The 21,062-nt window shown below is 31.5% G+C and overlaps 1 protein-coding gene across 2 annotated transcripts in view; it reads right to left on the bottom strand.

The window, feature by feature from the left end:
- LOC142329033 (inositol polyphosphate-4-phosphatase type I A) overlaps nt 1-21,062 on the bottom strand; it is a 125,305-nt gene that overhangs the window by 72,889 nt on the left and 31,354 nt on the right. For both annotated transcript variants that reach the window (XM_075373288.1, XM_075373289.1), the window contains exon 2: nt 16,552-16,629. In XM_075373288.1, coding sequence (XP_075229403.1) covers nt 16,552-16,629 — 78 coding nt within the window. The remainder of the gene's footprint in view (nt 1-16,551; nt 16,630-21,062) is intronic.

Raw genomic sequence — 21,062 nt, 5'->3', positions numbered from 1 at the left:
TTCCAGAGTGGGTCATTTGATGAGGCAGAAGAGTAGCATGTCATGACACGCACTCCTAGTGCCACAAAAGAATGTACACGTTTCATCCTGTTGAGACAAGTAAAGTAATATTCATTCTGGATCATCTCTTGGAACAGAAGGTTCAGTGGTGTACTCCTCAAGAGGATTCATCATATCTATACAGTGATGCAAGAAAATATTTTTTTCAGATTTTTCAGTCACTCTTTGTTAACTGAGCTTGCCTTTCTCTACAGGTTTGGAGTTTTATGACAGTGATCACCATGAACCACCAACTTCTACAACTTCAAGTAAAAAGTACTGTTGCAATACATTTGAAAAGTCATGTCATAATGCCTGTAAGAAAAACCTGAGAAGTGTAAACAAGAATTTGGTGCAAACATTTACTTTTCTTAAACAAGGAACAACATTTACGATACATGCTGGAAACAGTTAGAAGCTCTGCTACAAATAATGCTGAAGAATCTACTTCTGATGAAGAATTTCAACAATTAGATCCTTTATGTTCTCCAGATAAAGATGAAGCTGTGAATGCTCTGAACAAAAGTTTGATTGTTTTAAATGAATCACCTATTCAGAAAAAAATGACTATGTGAGAAAAAATACTCTCAGGAAAAGTTTAAGAAAGCAGCAATATTGTTCAAAAGTAATATATTGAACATGGATTCAGATTCTGAACAAGATGCTATTCCTCTCTCCTCTGACAGTGAAATTATCAACCAATTGAAGGAAAAGTTTAATACTATAGATGATAAGAGCATCAGGATGCAAATACTGATAATGCTCCCTAGAAGCTGGACTTTAAAAGACATTCAAGATGAATTTGGAGTATCAGGCTACATTGCAAGTAAAGCTAAAAGCCTGATTAAAGAAAAAGGTGTCATGTCACGTCCTGATCCTAAATCTGGCAGAACTTTAGATTTTGAAACAGCAGAAAAAGTAACTGATCTGTATTAGAGTGAGAAAATAAGTCAAATTATGCTCGGAAAAAATAGATTTTATTTCTCTTAAGATAAATGGAAGACGAGAGCATGTTGAGAAAAAATTAATTCTGTGTAATCTCCGTGAAGCTTTTGCAATGTTGAAACAGAGGTATCCACTGCTGAAGATAGTATTTTCAAAGTTCTGTGAACTCAGGCCTAAGTTCTTGCAGGTACAAGTGAAATCCACAGTGTATATGTATGTATAACGCTCAAAAATGCAAAACTCACGGTTATGCATTGAATGAAAGAAATGATAGAAGATGATAGACTAATTAAGTCTTACAAAGATATTATGACATATGTACTGTGTGCTAATCCAACTGAAGCTTGCTACTTTGAAACTTGCAAAAATTGTCCTGGGTTTGAAGAAGTCAAGGGAAGGATTGAGAAAGCTTTCAAGCTCAACTGCATTGAAAACATCACCTACAGACAGAAGCAAGTTGAAAAAAGAACATTTCTCGAGACATTAGTCAAACCTACTGAAGAATTCATCAGTATGTTTTTGAAAAACTTTTGAAACTTCTTCAACACTCATTTCTTGCTTGTTAACAGTTCAGTTACCTCATCCATCTGAAGCAATCTCTGAAAGAAGGTGAATATCTTTTAATTTACGACTTTTTAGAGAACTATTCTTTCATTCCCTAGGATGTAGCCCAATGTTTCCACTGGAACAATGCACATTCAACAGTTCACCCCTTCACAATCAATTTCCAAGATCCAAAAACAAAGACATTGATGTATACATCTCTTGTCATAATTTCTAACTGTCACTACTAGAGCAGTAGACCTTTTTCAGAAACATTTAATTGGTTTCATACAGTGTCATTTTACCACAAAACCAAGCCTGATCTATTACTACAGTGGTGGTGCAGCCTCTCAGACTCAATTTTCTCAACCTCTTGTTACAATGAATCAGAGTTTGGAATCAAAGCAGAATGGCAATTTTTTGCTACATCTCATGGCAAAAGTGCATGTGATGGCGTGGGAGGGACTGTCTTAAAAAGACTTGCAGTTAGAGTAAGTCTTCAAATGACCTACAATGATCAGATCATGACTCCATGACAGTTGCATGACTGGGCAGATGGATATGTTGAGTCGATACATTTCCATTGCAGTACAATTGAACAGCATAATGGAGAAGAAGAGGCTTTGAAGAGTAAATTATAGTAAAAACTATACCAGGTACTCAGAAACTCCACTCTTGTTCCACTGAACAAGAATCAGGTGCACGTGAGGGTGTTTTTGTTTTTTAACAACTCAACAGTAGCAAGCACAACAAATACTGAGGATGATCTTGAATTCACAGAAATGGTTAGGTTCTTGATCTACAGATATGACGGACACTGGTGGATGGGTATGATATTCTAGAAAATCAAACAGTGGAAATGAAGTTCTTACATACACATGGACCTTCACTTTCCTTCCACTACCCAGACTTTGAGGATGTTCTTAATGTACATAGGAGTGATTTTATTTCAAAAGTAGCCCAGGGTAAATCCAACAGGATGAGTTTATAATCTCTCAAAGCAAGAAGTGGACAATGCTAACCAGAAGTTGTAAAAAATTAATGTACACTGTGTAATTCTTTTGTAAATATCTTTGGAAGCCAAACGAATTGCAGTTAAGTGGTGAGTATGAACAAGTTCATTATTATATTTCACCATGAACACATTGCAATCCCATTATGAAGTGTTTACTACTTGTACAACACACTAGGAAGCAAAAAATATTTATTTTTCAAATTTAAAAAAAAAAATACAATTTTGGATATATTCAAGGTCAAATAAAGTTTTTGGTTTCTTTGAACTATTAATGTCACAAAATTTTGGCAAGTGATACATCACACGAAAGCTCACTCAAAGAAGTTAAAAATGAAACCAAGTTGAGTTTCTAGCTCTTATAGGAACTGAGAAAATTAATATTTTGTAATTACTAGAACTTTGCTTTTTGCAATATTTTCACTCTTTTACAAGGTCCTACACAAAATACTGAGCGACTGAATATCTGAAAAAAATATTTTTCTGCATCACTTTACAGATGTGATCGATCAATCCTGTAAATTTTGAATAAATTAGTGATGGTCAAGTTGTGAGAGGCTTGTTGATTTGACATGGAATGTCAAATCAACAAGCCTGTAAGATAATAATCCAGTTTTGATTATTGGGCCAAATGACAATTCATGGTGACAATTCATTCCAAAAGGAGATTTGCTCAATGTTATACTTATTTCCTCCAGGACAATGTTTCTCCTTACACTGCTATTTTAAATATGACAATTATATAAAAGAAGTGATACCTACTACTCCATCCTCCATATAACCTAGATTTAGTGCTATCATAACTATCACCATCTCTTACGTTTATCATTTGAGGAGAACAAATTAACTCAAAAAAGATCAAAACCTCTGTACAAGGATGGATCAACAGAAGACCAAAAGAATCCTCAAGTGGGATCATGAAACTTTCTGACTATGGGAACAAGTGCACTGCAACGTACAGATACTGCCACTGTAATGCAGAAGATTGTTACTTCATTGTACTCTGTATATAAATAATACATAAATGCAATTTCTTTGAATGATTTAACACTATAGCATTTAAGTTAATAGAAACTTTGTTAAACAGAATGAAATAAATAATAATGCATTCGATAAAATTGTATTTTTTATTTCCTGAATAAATGTACATGAACAAGTTTTTCACAGAAATTTAAATTAATTTATTATAAATAAAGAATTTCATTATTAAAAATAAATAAATTTAGAAATTTTTATTATTTATTCAGTTTTTTTTATATACACTAGTAAAGATTATAACTAGAAATAAAAATAAACCATAAATTAAACATTACTGACTTTAAAAAAAAAGGTCTATAACATTAGTATGCATTTTGGGGCAAAAAAGTGACAAACTTAGTGCATACTTTAAAGGATATGAATAATTTAAATGAATCAGACATGCACTAAATTATATCTGGTATTCTCTATAGTTAATACAAAGTTATTTGATAAATATTAAAATTCTCATGTAGGGAGATATGAATTTTTAAAATCTTAATCATTTAAAAACTTGTAATTATTTGACACAAAATAGTAAAAATAATTATTATTTAAAAAATAAATAGAGCCACAAAAAAAATTTACTGGGAATTAAATATTCTTTAAAAAAAAGTTATCAAAACAATAAAGTAGCATACAAGTATGGTACACTTTGCAACCTCTAATTTAACCAGGGAGGCATTAAATATAAGCTTCCCACAGATTAAATATGGTCTAAGTTGAAATATCTATCTTTCATTTGAATTAATATCGACAGATTTGATTCATTAAAAAAAAAAATTTCTACATTTACACTTTCATTTCTTTTGGCATAAGTAAAAATAGAATTTCTCATAATAACAAGTGTTTCAAAAAGGAAACAACCTTAGAGTAAGAGTGTATAACTAATACACAGATACGTTATTTGTCATATGGCAACATTTAATTCAAGGTTAGCTAAATGTTAAAAATTACTGAAATAACTTCATCAAGTTCAGTGGTTTCAATATGCATTGCTTCACATTGTTTTCAAATTATAAGCATGTGTTACACATTTATTTATTTATATGTATAAATTTATTTCATGTATAAATTTTTCAAATAATCCTGGCAATTATAACCACTGAAATTCTTAAGGATGTATAAGTGTTTTAACTTGCTTACCGTGAAAACCATTTAGAAATTACCTTTCCTAATGAAGCTGTCAAAAACTATTGAGGACTATATATGTTATTTATATATGTTATATATATGTTACTTTATTGAAATAAAATAAGACAATAAAAATGCTTATAGTATTATCATCAGTTTTGATCTATTGTTGATCAGAGAAGGATTGAGATGTTACATTGTATTTATTTTAGTGATGAAGCTTGATATCACCTGGATGACTATATGAAAAAAAAAAAATTTACAGAGATTGTCTCTAAGTTTTTACAAACAACCACTAAATGGTGTTATTGAAATGTGACATTACTAATTTTGTAAAATCTGACTTTTTTATTATTACAACAATGATAGCTCAGAAATCGGCCAAGTAGTTTGTTTAAAGTGAGCATTTAAAAAAAATATTTTTGTGAAAAAATGAAAATTTCACATGAAGGTTTTCATTAGATGATTTCATTTTGATTTTAGTAAGGGCCTAACTCAACAACAATGCCTTGAATTGCTTCATTCAACTTTTGGTAATGAGCCACCATCAGAAAAGACTATTTACATATGGTTTGCAGAATTTCATCGTGGTCATGTTTCTGTTAGCAATGAATTTTATGAAGGTCAACCAAAATCAGTAGTTGTTTCAAAGAAACATTGATTCTGTGCGCAACATGATTTAAAAGAATTGGCATGTGACTTACTGTGGGATAGAGGCACCCTTAGGCCTATCAAAGACTACAGAAAACTTGATTTTGCACGAAAATTTAGCTTTGAAAAAGATCTGTTCCTGAGGGATTCCTCATAATTTGATAGAAGCTCAAAAGTAGCCTCATGTCAACTGGTTTAAGGAAATGCTCAAAAAATTTGACCGAGGAATGCAAAATCCACATACAACATCGTAACAGAAGACGAAACTCGGATATATTCGTACGAGCCGGAAACCAGCAAAAATCAACTACTTGGACATTTCAATATGAACCACATCCTACAAAAGTGGTTAGTTCGTGAAGCACTTCAAAGAAAATGACCGCTTGTTTCTTCGGTTATAATGAACACCTAACAACCAATGCTTTTGAGGATCGAAGAACAGTTAATGCTGAATGGAATACAACAATCTGTTTGCCAGAAGTCATCAATGAAATCAGGAAAAACAATCAAAAACTTCGCATCATTCTTCATCATGATAATACCAGCTCTCACACATACGTCAAATTGATTATTTGATGGAAAAAAAAAACCATTGAATTAATGTCTCATTGCCTGTATTCACCTGATTTATCGCCTAACGACTTCTTTTTGTTCCAGAATATCAAACAAAAAATGCGTGGACAGTGATTTTCATCACCTCAAGAACCTGTTGAATCCTTCCAAAATCATGTTTTTGAGACACCAACTCCGAGTGGAAAAAGGTTTGAGAATTTGTTCGAACGAATGCAAAAGTGTATAAATCTTAAAAAAGCGAATATTTTGAGAAACAGTAAAACGATTTGTATCAAAAAACGTTTTTCTTTAATTGTTTTTGTAAAAACTTAAAAGGCGGCCCTCGTACCAACTTAATAATTTTGTGCCAACTTCAAAGTCGAAATTTAAAGGTTGAAAAAGATAAATACAGTATTTTTACTTTTGGAACAGTTTTTTAAAGCAGGATTTATTTTTATTTCACATTTATTTAAAACATGGACACACCTACAAAAAAGCAGCACCCATATGGAAAAAACCAACCAAAGAAACAAAAAAAAGAAAAGAAAAAGTCTTTAAATTGAGATTATTTGCCCTTTAATAAATGTCCCACTTAAATTATGTTGGAAAACTTTCAACAACACTAAAGGAATGCCTCAAAAAATGAAAAAAAAATATTCAAAATTGTTCCACATGGTAAAGAGGTTCCACATGACTTGAACAAACAAACAAAAAATTATGTACTGATCACATTGAGAACCTCCTGATTGAAATCAGTTCATAACACCACATATTGATTACATTAGATAATCCGAGGCATATTCATAAAGTACGGGCCGTTTGGTTATTAAAAAGAATTAACTCGTGAGAAAAGGTTTTTACTTACAGTTAGTTTACTACATATCTACTTGACTTTTCCACATAATCGCCATTCTGTTCTAAGCACCTTTCGTAACGCTGCAACAGTTTCTTTAATCCTTCAGCATAAAAGTTCGCCGCCTAGGAATTGAACCAGTTGACAACGGCAGTCTTGAGTTCCTCGTCGTTTTCAAACCGTTGCCCCCAAATCACTTTTTCAAATGCAAGAAGAGGAAGTAGTCGCTAGGTGCAAGGTCGGAACTATATGGAAGGTGGTCAAAAAGTTCCAACGAAAATCTTCAATCTTCTTCTTGGTTAAAGCGGCGGTGTGAGGACGCGCGTTGTCATGGAGGATTACGTCGGCCGACAGTTTCCCGCGTCGTCGGTTTTGGAACGCACGTCACAGTTTGGTGAGCGTTTCGCAATACACCTCAGCTGTAATTATTGATCCACGTTCTATGAAATTAATCAAAATTAACCCTTTTCGTCCCAAAAAAAAAAAACGGTAGCCAACATTTTGCGACTCGAGTACGGAGATTGCTTAAACTTTTTCGGTTCTAAGGAACTTGAATGGCGCCACTGCATTGACTGTTGTTTTGATTCTGCGTTGGTGTAGGATATCCACGTCTCGTCGCCCGTAAGAATGTGGGAAAACAAATCATCTCCATCTTGTCGACAGCGGTCCAAAAACCCTAGTCTACTGCACATTCTTTGCTCTTTGTGTTGGTCGGTGAGCATTTTCGGTACCTAAGTTGCACATAATTTCTGATATACGAGCTTTTCTGTGACAATCGTGTAGATAGAGGTGCATCCAACATGCGGAAATTCATCAGCCAGAGCACTCACTAATCGTCAATCGCCGATCGCATCGCAGTTTTCGGTTCACTTGTTCCACGATTTCGTCGGTCTGAATACTAGGCCTACCACTCCGCTCTTCGTCATGCACATTTGTGCAGCCATTTTTAATTTGTGCACCATTGTCTAATCTTTCCTTCACTCATTTCTGTAGGTCCATACACTAGGCACAACTCCCGATGAATTTCAGCGGCTGAAGATCCTTTTGCACATAAAAATCTAATCACAGCGCGCAATTTACAACTGGCGGGAGAAACGATTGTCGTAGACATTGCGATCTGCATTCACCGGCAGGCAAACGATTACGAAATCAAAACAACTGCAGTGGCTTTGTAAATAGACGATAGATGGTCTTGCATGCGTGAAACTGTGTTCAGACCCGCTAATATTTAAGTATATGCCGACGGCCCTTTATGAATATGCCTCGTAAATATACAATACGCAATTTAAATTATCCTTTTTTTTCCTGTTTAGCCTCCGGTACTACCGTTTAGATAATACTTCAGAGGATGATATGTATGAGTGTAAATGAAGTGTAATCTTGTACATTCTCAGTTCGACCATTCCTGAGATGTGTGGTTAATTGAAACCCAACCACCAAAGAACACCAATATCCACGATCTAGCATTCAAATCCATGTAAAAATAACTGGCTTTACTAGGACTTGAACGCTGGAACTCTCGGCTTCCAAATCAGCTGATTTGGGAAGACGCGTTCACCACTAGACCAACCCGGTGGGTCAATTTAAATTATCCTATTTTTGAATAACGAAACTTTATTGCCAAACATGTTTTAAAATTGTTCATTCTAGCATGTATCACATGAACTATTAAATTTACCCAATTGAAAAATAATAGTACATTCAGTGGTGTATATAAATGATTAAGATACAACTTACTGTTGCACACAATAAAAGCAAATATACCATTTCTTTATAAATTACCTTCACTTTTTAACATAACATAGAATAAGTTCCTCCCTCAACTGAGGCAGTTAACTGCCTCATATGTGTATATATATATATATATACATATGCGCGCGTGCGCGTGTGTGTAAGTAGCTATAATTTTATTAAACATGTTGCTTGTGTTTCAGATAATAATTATTACCAAATATCACCAATGAATATATCAAACTAACAAGCTTACTACTAAAGACTAATCAATTTATACAATACAAATTTTCAAAAGGGGTAACTAAAATGGTATGCATAGTCGTTCATAACTTGCAAATGAAAAGTGATAGTCAAATGAAACAATTTGGCTAAACAGTACACTTAATCTGGTACAAGAACTTATATTTATTTATCCACATAGTCTCCATTTACAGCTAAGTACTTCTCCAAATTTGAACCAGTTTTTTCATTGCATCAATTAAAATTACTGGCAGTCTTTCCTTGACCCACAACCTCACTGTCCATCATCCATAAAGGACGATGTTCATCATCCATTATGGTTGATATCATTAAGGGTGTTCATTATCCATAGTGAAATGAACATCCTTAATTTTCTCTAAAATTGTGGAAAGGAGTGAAAATCGGAGGGCACCAAATCTGGTGAGTATGACGAAAAAGAATAGATTTAAATTTTAATTTCACAAGAGCCTCAATGTTTGCACACTTTGTGAGTGGCCATGCATTATCGTGTTTAACACAATACACACACTTCCTAAGGTTCTTAATATCTCTATTATTGCACAGAATATACAGTCAACCTAGCTTCTAAGAAGTCAGTCACATACATGTGTTTAGAATCCCAGAGCACTTCCATTACAATCTTTTTCCGAAGGGTTATGTTTTGAATCTTTTTTTGATTGTGGTGACTCATAGTCCTGGTATTACATACTCCTTGTTTTTTTTTGAATTTGCATTCAATTTTTCCACTGTTAAAAATTCAATCAATGCACATAGTTTTAAACATGTTGACATAGCACACATATTCAACTCCATAACAATGGCAACTGACAGAAAATGAGAGGGTGTGGGTCAAAAAGTTTTGAAATGTTAGTAGTAGGAGAATGAAACTACAATATACCAGAGTTGCTTTGGGTGACATTTTGTTCTCCTGTTACATTCCAGAGAGTTTTACATTTCAGCCACCCCTTATATATAAAAAATACTAAATAAAGACAAATATTAAAAAAAATTAAGGATGAAAGAAAACTGAAAAGAACCAAAGAGAAAAAAAATAAACATTTTAGGGTTTAATGATGAATTGTTTTTCTTTATGTTTTTTCCTGAAATGAGAAGGGGGGTTTATTGCTAGAAGAAACATCCAATTTGCGATTAAATAAAATTCTGAGATAATGAAATTATATAAAAAGAAAAATTAAATTAATATACTCAAATTTTCAACATTTTATTAGGTAGTAGAATTACAAAGGTTAGTAAAAGCAAAATAAAACTGGAATTAGTAAAATAAGATTTTACCCAGAAATTCTGCTATAATTTAGAAAATATAGATTATGAATTAGAAAGATACTCTTAAAAAAATTTATGTGGATTATAGTGTTTTATGGCAATGAAAAATGAACAATTTGAAAAAGAAGAAATAAAAACCTCTGAAATATGGATTTACAGGAAAATGTTGAAAATTAGGTGGCTCAATAAAACACGATATGAAGAATTTTAAAGAAAAATAGAAGAGGACAGAAACTGTCACAGAATATAGTAAAGGCACAAACTACATGTTGTAGGCCATCTTCATTCAGTTAATTTGAAAGCAGAGGATGTGTTAATGATACAAACAGTATACTGTGAACAGAGGGGGTGGTGTGGTGACTGGAATCATCACAAGGTGTCTTTCCCTTCAAGGAGTCAGGATTTTATAAATAGTAGAGAAAGATAAAGATTGGAGTTTACTAAAAAAAGAGTACTGAGGATGTAGCTTGTAAAAATGCTTAAGAAAAAATCAACAAAAAACATAAAGGAGAAATAAACAAAAATATGAAACTAGATAAAAAAATGACTGTAAAAACCAAAAAAACTCATGTAGGTCTTATGTTACCATAAAGAACTGAGAGTTTACACAGACACTGATTTGTATATCTGTTAGTAAATATGTTTCCTGATATTGTAGTGTCTAGATAAAGAAAAACTACACTCGATATTAATTAACCTCAATTGTTTAAAGCTGGGTCCAATCAAATATCACAATATAACATGATTGGATGAGAATTCACAACTCACATCACATCAATGAGATCAAACAAGTATTAAGAACGGAGAGATGAGAGCAAAGATATACCACTATATCATTAAATTGCATCATCTTTCAAGTGTGGAAAGAGCTTAACAAAGTAGTTTATTAAACAGCATATTCAATATAAGCATTTAATTTTTATTTCATACTTGTTTTTATTTCTGAATTTTAATCCCTGACGTGTTGTTATATAATAAAACCATGGTTAATGTATTTTACCTTCATTCCTGATGAATGGAAAACATTCATCAATGAATGTTTTCATTCATTGATGAATGAAAACATCTTTATTCAACAATAAAGATGTTATCTTTATTGACAACTTTATTTAAACAAAACACAGCTATATAAAAGTTTTTTTTTTGTTAATATTACATCTCCTACCACACGTGATCAAATTTAAGCATTAAGTGCTATGTGAGTAATAAACCTACAAAAAATCAGAATGTGACACACAATAAATTTACTTATTCAAAATTAAAATAAGCAACAATCAATAGTATTAAAGACACAAATGTCAAAATTATTTCATTAAAAGAGAAGAAAAAATCAAAGAATACAACAAAATCTTTTACTTAAAGTGAATGGATCCTACCCTAACATAAACTACTAAAAATTAATACTGTATGAAAGTGGCAGCATATCCACAATGGTTGCTGGATAATCATTTTTCAATAATCTTCACAATTTTTATAAGAGTAAACAGTTTCATTATAGTTGCAAGAATAAGAAATGAATGAAATATAATAGAAGTGTACTACTATCAAGTTGCACGCACAGTGTCAAATCACCAGTGAAACTGCAGCTACTAGGAACCTGGCCATTCATAGTAGAAAGTGTGAGCAAATTTTGCTTATTATACTCAATCAAGAACTCATTTAAGTAATGTGTCCTTTAAGTAGTATTAATTCATACTGCTATAAAAGCATTTTACCCCACTTGTATATAGACATGTGCTCATTCAAATAGAGTTCCTCAGGTTTTACAACAATCAAGAATAATTTATATAAATACAATTTTCTCAGGGAATATGTTTTATTCATTAATAGGGTTCCTTTTGTTAGAGAAACAATGAATTTTTTTCTTTAGCTCTATAATAAATTTTTGTTGCAATAAAAATGCTACTGGTCTTCAATTTTGTTAAAGAAAGAACTGCATGTCGTGCATATAAGCAGAACAACAGCAAGCCAAATTCCTTTGGAAAAATAGTAATATGGGACCATCCATAAATTACATAAGCATTAAATAATTTTCAGAAATTATGGCTCCTAATTGTGATCTTTCAGTTTTAGAAGACATCCTTTTTGCAGTTCTTATGCAGAAATTCAAAAGTTCAAGAATAAAATTAAAAAATAAGGTACTTTGCAAAAAAGTGAAACTATATCTTTACTAAATACATTTTTTTAATTAACATTTAAAAAACAATACTGTACTAATTGTTTTAATTCTAAATGAGAAATCACTCGCTGAATTATATTAACGTTTGATAGAATATTCCTTAAATACATTCATGTATTTAAAATACAATGTCGGGTATTTAAATGTCAGTTTCATTATTATAAATACAAATATATTTTATTAAACTTTTATGCAAAGTAACAAATACAGAATTTCTAAAAAGAATTTTATATAATTTGTGCTTTCTTTCTTAATACAAAAAGTACTTTATTAAAACAAATAAAAACTCCTGACACATGGCATTACTATTTTAAGTCAATAAAAATTCATACATCATCCACATGTTTAAAAAAAAAGAAAACTTTTTAATAAATCTGTAGCTATTTTAACCTTAAATTACATTTTGAATTTTCTTTTAATTTTAAAATTAGGTATTGAAAAAAATTGTATTATTTTGTTTTAGTTTTACATACTAATATTGGGATATATAAATGTCTACAAGGAATCTTATGTGAATATTTTAGAATACATATTCACATGATTAAGTGAGGTGTGGCAAAACCTGATCATATTTATATAATTAATGGACGGCAAAAAAATAATCTCAGAGGATGACATCTGCTGACTGAAAAAATCAACATGTCACAATGTATCAAAAGTCATAGAGTATTAGTTAATAAACACAAGAATAGAGCATTGAGCGACAGAAATTTTACTAAATTAAATGAAAAAGTATACAGAGTGCCCCACGAAGAAATGGAGAAACTTTCCGGACATGTACTACTGGATTAAAATAGTTCATATAAACATAGGTCTGGAAACGCTTTGTTTTCGAGTTACGGCTAGCGAAATATTTCGCCCGGATTTCAGCTCTTCTAATAAAAAGAAGCCCTACTGTAATTTTTGGGACCCAACTTCAGGAGTAAAGTTGGTGGTTTCATGTAATTTGTGCTGGTAAATAGAATGAAACAGGTCCCCGAACTGTAACTCTGGTAGTTTTTAGATATTCAACGTAAAACACAAAATTTAGTGTCGAAACAATAGTATAATAGCTTTGTTTAATGACAAATGCGAAAGATTTAGTAGCAAAACTTGTAGAGAATCTAATTTCGAGAAAATTAATGTAGATAAAGCCAATAAAAACACATAAAAATCGTTTTTCACTGAAGCAAAACAGACAGAAAATCGTATTATTCTTTCTGTATCTAATAAACATGCTTTTAAAAACAAAACCGCTAATCACTGAAAATAATTTTAAAATACAAAATTTATAAAACAAATTTAGCTGAATATATTCAATAATTTACATAGAAAATAAAAACGTAAAAAACTAAATTGAAATGTATGTTTTTTAGAAGTATTTAAAAAAAAGGTTTATTGTACGGTTGGCAATACTTATAGCTGGTCAACAATGAATATTGTGCACTTCGTTTGTAACTGTTGTCATAAATTATCATTCAGATAAAGGAAGTGCAATGTTATATCGAGTGTAAAAATGCCGTTTCAGTTTTCTAACGAGGAATATACCGATATAATTTTTATTTATTGATTTTGTAATGGAAATTCTGAAGCTGCTCGACGTGAATATGAGGAGAGATTTCCTGGAGGCGGATTCCAAGTACTAAAACTTTTTCTTCGGTGTATCAGCATTTATGAACGGGTCATTTCCAACGTATTCGTTTTCTGCTGAACGCCAAGTAAATCATCGTGATGAACAACATGTGATTCAGCATATTCAGCGTAGCCCAAAGCGAAATTTACGTCGCACTAGTTTGTCAAGAAACTACGTGTGGCGCATCCTACGGGAAGAGAATCGTCATCTTTTCCGTCTGCAGAAGGTTCAAAATTTGCGGCCATCAGATTACCACCAGCGGTTAAACTTCTGTCTTTGGCTTCTAGACAACGCCGGTAAGGTAAATTCTATTTTATTTACTGATGAAGCCACTTTTAAGAGAAACGGAGTCTTCAATTCTAAAAATAGTCATTTATGGAGCGAAGACAATCCACATGGTTCTGCGGAAACTAGTTTCCAACATAGATTTCACATAAATGTTTAGTGTGACATTACTTATGACAAAATTCTGGGACCATTTGTTTTCAATTATGTAAACCTTAAGGGAGATGCAAAGTTCATTTCTTGAGAAATAATTTTCCAGTTCTTTTGAAGGATGCAGCTTTACAAATCGCAAATGATTTTCCTGCACGATGGTGCAACGTCACATTTTTCTTTAGTAGGTAGAAGTCACTTGAATGTAAATATCTTATACTGAACTGGAAATTGTATACCAATCAATCGGGCACCACGATCACCTTACTTAACGCCACTAGATTACTTCATTTGGGGCCGTATGAAAACGATAGTATACCAACAAAAAGTTAATACTAAAGAAGAGTTAAGCATTAAAATACGAAATGCTACTGAATTTATACGAAACAATCCTGAGATGATACGCAAAGCCACCGGAAATATGTTACATCGGGCAGATTGCTGTGTGTACTGCGAAGGAGAGAATTTCTTCGAACAATTATACTGTAACCAAAGTTTCTCTGTTAACATTCATCATTTCTTTAATTTTTTTTGTTTTGTTATATTAAGAATAATGTTTATTACGTACAGAAAGAGTAATACGATTTCAGTCTATTTTGTTTAATAAAGCCGATTTTTAAAAATTATTTACTTTTTATTGGCTGTATTTAGAAAATTTTTTTCATAGTTAAATTCTCTACAAGTTTTATTATTAAATATTTCACATTTATTATTCATTTAACCAAGCTATTGTACTACCCTAAAAAACACTCGTTTTTCGACACCGAATTTTTTGTTTTACGTAGGATATTTTTAAAACTACTGGAATTACAGTTCTGGGACCTCTTTTGTCCAATTTCCCGGCTCAAATTACATAAGTGACCATCCAACATTATTCCTTAATTTGGGTCCTGAAAATTACAGTAGGACTTCTTTTTATTAGAACTAAAATCCGAGCGAAATCTTTTGCTAGCCGTAACTCGAAAACAAAGCGTTTCCAGATCTACCTTTATATGTACTTTTTTCATTATTTTTTTCAGTAGAATATGTCCTGAAAGTTTCTCAGTTTCTTCGTGGGACACTTTGTATATCCACAAGCATAAACGAAAATATATCATGTTAGTTATAATGTTCAGAAAATCACTTAGTTCTTGAATTCATACATCAATTAACACAAGTATTTCTGAACAAAGTTGGTAGAAATGATTACTTGAGCAGATTTACATTCCTGGACACGATTCAATATGTTTCAAAAGAAGTACCAAACAATAAAAATCCAGTATTTATTATTATTCTTTGCCAAACTGATTCTTTATAACATTTTTAGGAAATATTTGACGTTACATTATTTACAGAGAACACTCGATTCATTTGAATAAAAGCATTCATTAATCTCCGATATTGATGACTGTGATCGACTGTATATTTGACTCCTACATAATTACAAATAAATAAGGATTGGACTTGACAAAAATTGTATTGTTGGTCCTATGTTCTTTGAAGAACCTGTTAATGCTGTGAGTCATTTTTATCAACAAGCACACAGAAACAATCAATTATCCTTGGCTCTAACAAAATGATGCTGTACAGGCAGGATAAAAAGATTCTAGCATGGTGTCTTTAAAAACCACTATCACCTCAAAGGACCTTTAGTTCCTTTGATCACTGAATTTGAACTTACCAAATTACTTTCTATTGGAATTGGTAAACCAAAGAGTGTGTCATAACTGATCAAACATGCTTGAACAAATGAATTTGATAACTGTATAAATACTAAGTATTCCGTGAAATCAATACTCAATAAATATTCCATGAAATAAATACTAAAATTCCATGATTAAAGATTTTTTAGATGAAAGTGAATCTAGTATTGGACTGTAAATCCTTACAAGGAGACTGCCACCACTAACTGATATCAGAAATTGTAAAAAAAATTTAAATTGTAAATAATAAGGATGAAAAATGAACTAAGCAAGAACCATCATGATTTAAATTTTATATTTTTTAGTCGATTAACAAAATAAAGGCTCTTAATTGCTGTTATTTTTGAGAGATGAATTTTAGAGCACATAAAATATACAAAGCCTGATCAAGAATACAGCTTGAAACCTTCCAGATGAAAGGCATATGTTATTCTATTGCGGAGGTCGGCAGGAGTAATGAAATCTAACATATGTATCTCTAATACTTTGATTGTATAAAATAACAACAATAATAAATAGTGTTAGTAAATAGCCTAGAAATTATATTAAACAATTATACAACTGTTCTCATGTTGATCTTTTTTTTTAATTTACTTTTTTATACATGCTATTGACCTAAACATCAATTAGAAAAGATACCTTTGCTTGCTCCACTATAGCAGCTGAGTTCTCTGAGCCCTTTTGACCTTTTCCCTCTTTTGCTGTCTCTATCTTTCCCTGGAACGTTTTAGAAGATGTGACACCTCCCTGGAACCACTAGTAGAGCCAAATCCCAGACCACCACCTTTGTTATACTGCATTAGCTCTTATAGAGAGAATAAGTAGTACCTTTGTACTAGGAACCTCTAATGCATTGACTTAACCCTAGAAATACCGATTTAATTATATGCAACATTAATAGCTTGTATTATTAAGATCGTTTTCACATATATTGAATGAAAACTATTATCAAAATAAAAAATTACTAATAAAATGAAAAAAATAAAATCTTTTTATTAAATAAATGAACATATTAAAAATATAAAGATTATAACATTTAATATGCATTATTATGGTATTCTAGGGTTAAATTTGTTAAATAAATAAAGTAATAAAAATTTTACCCCAAAATAAAAAAAAAATTAATATATATACAAAAATACGTTAAGTAATTCCAAACCTCATTTAATAAATAATAAGTTAAAGATTAGAACCAAAGAAACCACAGTTTATTGAATAAAACATGAGAGGTTCCTTTACGTACTAATAGAAGTGAATAGAATAGATAAACACAGGAAGGAAATAATATCCTATCCTGTGAAAAAAAAACACAAATTAAAAAAATATATATGTATAAGAAAAAAGTGTATACGAACAAAAAAAAAACAACAAACAATCACACAAAATAAATAATAAAATTAATGAAAAATTACTGACTGTTAATAAATCTAAATAAAATAGTTATGTTACAGCAGAGTAAATTATGTTGAACTGTTATCAAAATTCAAACTATAACAAACACATAAAAAAGTATATTAAATAAACTATCACTAGCGTGTATATATATATATATACGTATATATTTATATGTGTTATATTTATATAACAGCATAATCTCTTATGCAATTTTTTGTTATATATTTTATTATTAATCGTTAACAAAGCCGATATGATCTGAATTTTCGCTTTTTGATATTATTACAAAATTATTACATTTTTATCAGTATTTTTTATTGTTAATGTAAAATAACTAATTTTTTAATATTAGTTAACCAAATATCATAAATTTAATGTCTGAAAAAATAATTGATAATGTACGTTATAAGCAGAGTGCGAATAACTACAAATGTATGAATGCACACACATACACATTTTGTTAAGCTGTTTTTATTGTTTAATGACATTCAAATCCACCTACACAGTAAAACAGAAAGATATTCTTACCTTGTCAATTCATTCTATACAGATGACATATTTTCTGAGGCAGTATATCATCTTCAGTTCTTTTTATAAATAATAATGAATTTCAAAAAAATTAGGCTACATATATCATGAGTATAATAGAAATTTATAAAGGCGTATTTATGTTAAAGTCTTCAATGAAAATAATTACAAAGAATTACATAGTACTTGTGTAACACATGTCATTTCTAAAATTTAGTGCAACAAAAGAAATAAATTGATAGATTAAACAAAAATTAGAATAATTTTATAAGGTAACAATATCTTTCTTTTGTTAAAATGATTAGGTGTATTCAATGATTAGAATACCAAAAAAATCCAGCAGTCATAATAATTATAACTAAAGTTTGAGGGCAAACTAAAATTGCTGGTTTAATCAATCTAGCAGAACTAATTAGAAGTGTTTATTCATTTTTGACTTTCAAGTAATGTGAGAAATTTGTATACCACGAAGTCAAACATTTATACAACTTTTTGAAAGCATCTATTTGTTAAAATAAGAAAGTTTTACAAGGTCATTTGATAAGTAGATGTTAAAGAAACATATCTAAATAAGAAATATAAGAATTTCAAAATCAAACACTGGCATCATGTAATCAATTCACTTGGTGATGTGATTAGTAGTTTCAGAGTGAGTAAATTATTCACAGATTAAATGTTCATATGTTGTAAAAGTTGTTTGAATCAGGCAAATATTTTACAAGTGGATTAAACAGTTCAAAAGTGGCTGAATAAGTGTTAATAATAACTAATTCAAAGGAATAATGATAGACTAGAGGAACCTCAACTCCAGCTCTAGAGTCGCACATTAATTAAACTATTTAAGGAAACAAGTAAATTGTCTTTCTTTTCTCCTTAGACTTTGGAACCACTGTAAGGTATTAACTTCAGAGGATGAATGAGGGTGATATGTATGAATGTAAATGAAGTGTAGTCTTTTAGTATCAGGTCAACCATTCCTGAGACGTGTGTTAATTGGTGAATTGTTTCTTCTTCTTTAGCTTTTGGAACCATCGTAAGGTATTACTTCAGAGGATGATATATATGAATGTAAATGAAGAGTAGTCTTGTACAGTCTCAGGTCGACCATTCCTGAGATGTGTGGTTAAGTAAAACCCAACCGCCAAAGAACACTGGTATCCGCAATCTAATATTCAAATCCATATAAAAGTTATTACCTTTACTAGGATTTGAACTCTTGACTTCAAAATCAGCTGATTTACGATGACGAGTTCACCACTAGATCAATCCGGTGAGTTAGGTGAATTGTGTAGAAATAATTGAAAATTGTAATATAAGCATTGGTATAGTTCACTTAAATAAAACATGTGTAACATAGTTTCCAAAATGGCTCTCATTATTATAAAGATATCAGATATTTTTGTAAAAAAGCACTCAAACAACATTATTTTATTGAAGAAGAAGAATTTTTAGAAAGAATAGTGATATGATGTGACCTGCATCCATTATAATGAGCTAAAACTGAAAGTGGCAAAGCGCGAAATGAAAACTTCAGTCTTCCAGTCAGGAAAAGTTGAAGTTCAAGTAAGCAATCAATGAAATCATAGCAATCTTCTGCGAATTGAATCTTCTGTGAAAATAATGGTCCAATTTTCTGTGAAGGCCAACATGTTATTAATAACCAATACTGCAGAGATTGGTAGAAAATACAGGCAACTTTTCAACTTTTTAAAAAATGGAAAGTTTGTAGAGAATAGAAGCACTATTTTTTCAAGATTATGCTTATCTATAAATTTCATCTGTCATATCTAAACTACTATAGAAGAATTATGCTATAAGGTTCTGTTACAGCCAGCTTACGAGATCTGTTCAGAAAATAACCCAAAGTTTTAAATTACGCGCCAACGTAGATATTTAGTGACGTGCGGTTGACAACATTGTGTTCCACATAACCTATTCTGTAACCACATGTTCTTGGATTGTTGACATCTCGTGTAGTTTTCATGTTATTGTTATTCGGGTGCAACGTGTTTAAAAGTGTTAGTAGTGATTTTTATAATGTGCGATTTTATGCTGATTGAACTTTTGTCTCAATATAGCAGCCGTAAACCCAGCTTTCGTCTCCCATTATGATTCTTTGCATGAATGTTTCATCGTCATTGACTTGTTCAAGAAGTTGCCAACAAACGCCCATCTCGTTGTATGTTCAATTTTTCCGTTATGATTGAGCGCTCGTACGGTGAGGTTGTGCCTGGGCAGTTGTGGCTTATTTTTAGCGACAGAGTATTTAAACTGTGTTCAATATTTTGTGTATATGTTTGTCATTTAAATAATACATCCATAAGATATTCTACTGATTGTATATTTTTTACTCAAATTTGATTTTCACGCCTACTTTAATATGTAGTGTTCTACTTGTCTAAAAACAGTTCGCGGATCGAAAAGTATTATGCGCACCAAATATAGCCGTAATTTTCACCCACAGCGCGTTAATCTTACTCAAGAAGAGATTAATTTCGTCGAGCACGAAAATAAAACTTGGAGGTGTGCTATCTGTGAAAATGAAAAAAGAAAGTGCTGCGCTGCAATCGGCAGCTAAAGGCGGTTCGATTACGATAAAAGATATTGTAGTTACTGAACGAAATCCGCAAAGAAAATCGGGAAATGGAGAGAAAATTGAGGTATCACAGGGAAATTGAAGCGCTATCAAAAGAACTCTTAGCTCAAGAAGAAAAAATGCAACACGTCCTAAGGTTGACGATCTGTCAGGTGATCTAAAAACGGAAAAAAATAATTTTGCTAAACAGAATTAGTGAACTTAAACAGTATTCTCGTGCAAATAATTTAGAAACAGTACGTATACCCGAACAGAAAATTGAAAATTTTTAATTTAGTAATTAAAACGTCGCTAAAGCTCTTGTCTACCCGATATCTGAAAGCGACATAGATGTGTGCCATAAGCTGACAAACAGAACTCAAAAAAGACCGGCTACGATCATAGATCCTTTTACCAGAAGATCTGTAAAAGATGTCATCTTAAATAGAAGCTGAGTCAAGAGGGACTACTCAACGAAGAACCTGGGGTTACCAAACGATAATCCAGTGTACATAAATGAAAATCTTTCAGCTGATCGTAGTAAAGTGTTTTTAACGGCAAGAGAATTGAAAAAGGAAAAGGGTGTCACGTACCTGTGAGTACGTAGCGGAAAATGTTTTTACGCAGAAGTGATGGTGCTCCTGTAATTATG

Source organism: Lycorma delicatula, chromosome 8, assembly GCF_047948215.1.
Source record: "Lycorma delicatula isolate Av1 chromosome 8, ASM4794821v1, whole genome shotgun sequence".
Lineage (NCBI taxonomy): Eukaryota > Metazoa > Arthropoda > Insecta > Hemiptera > Fulgoridae > Lycorma > Lycorma delicatula.
This window is presented reverse-complemented; position numbering and strand designations above follow the sequence as displayed.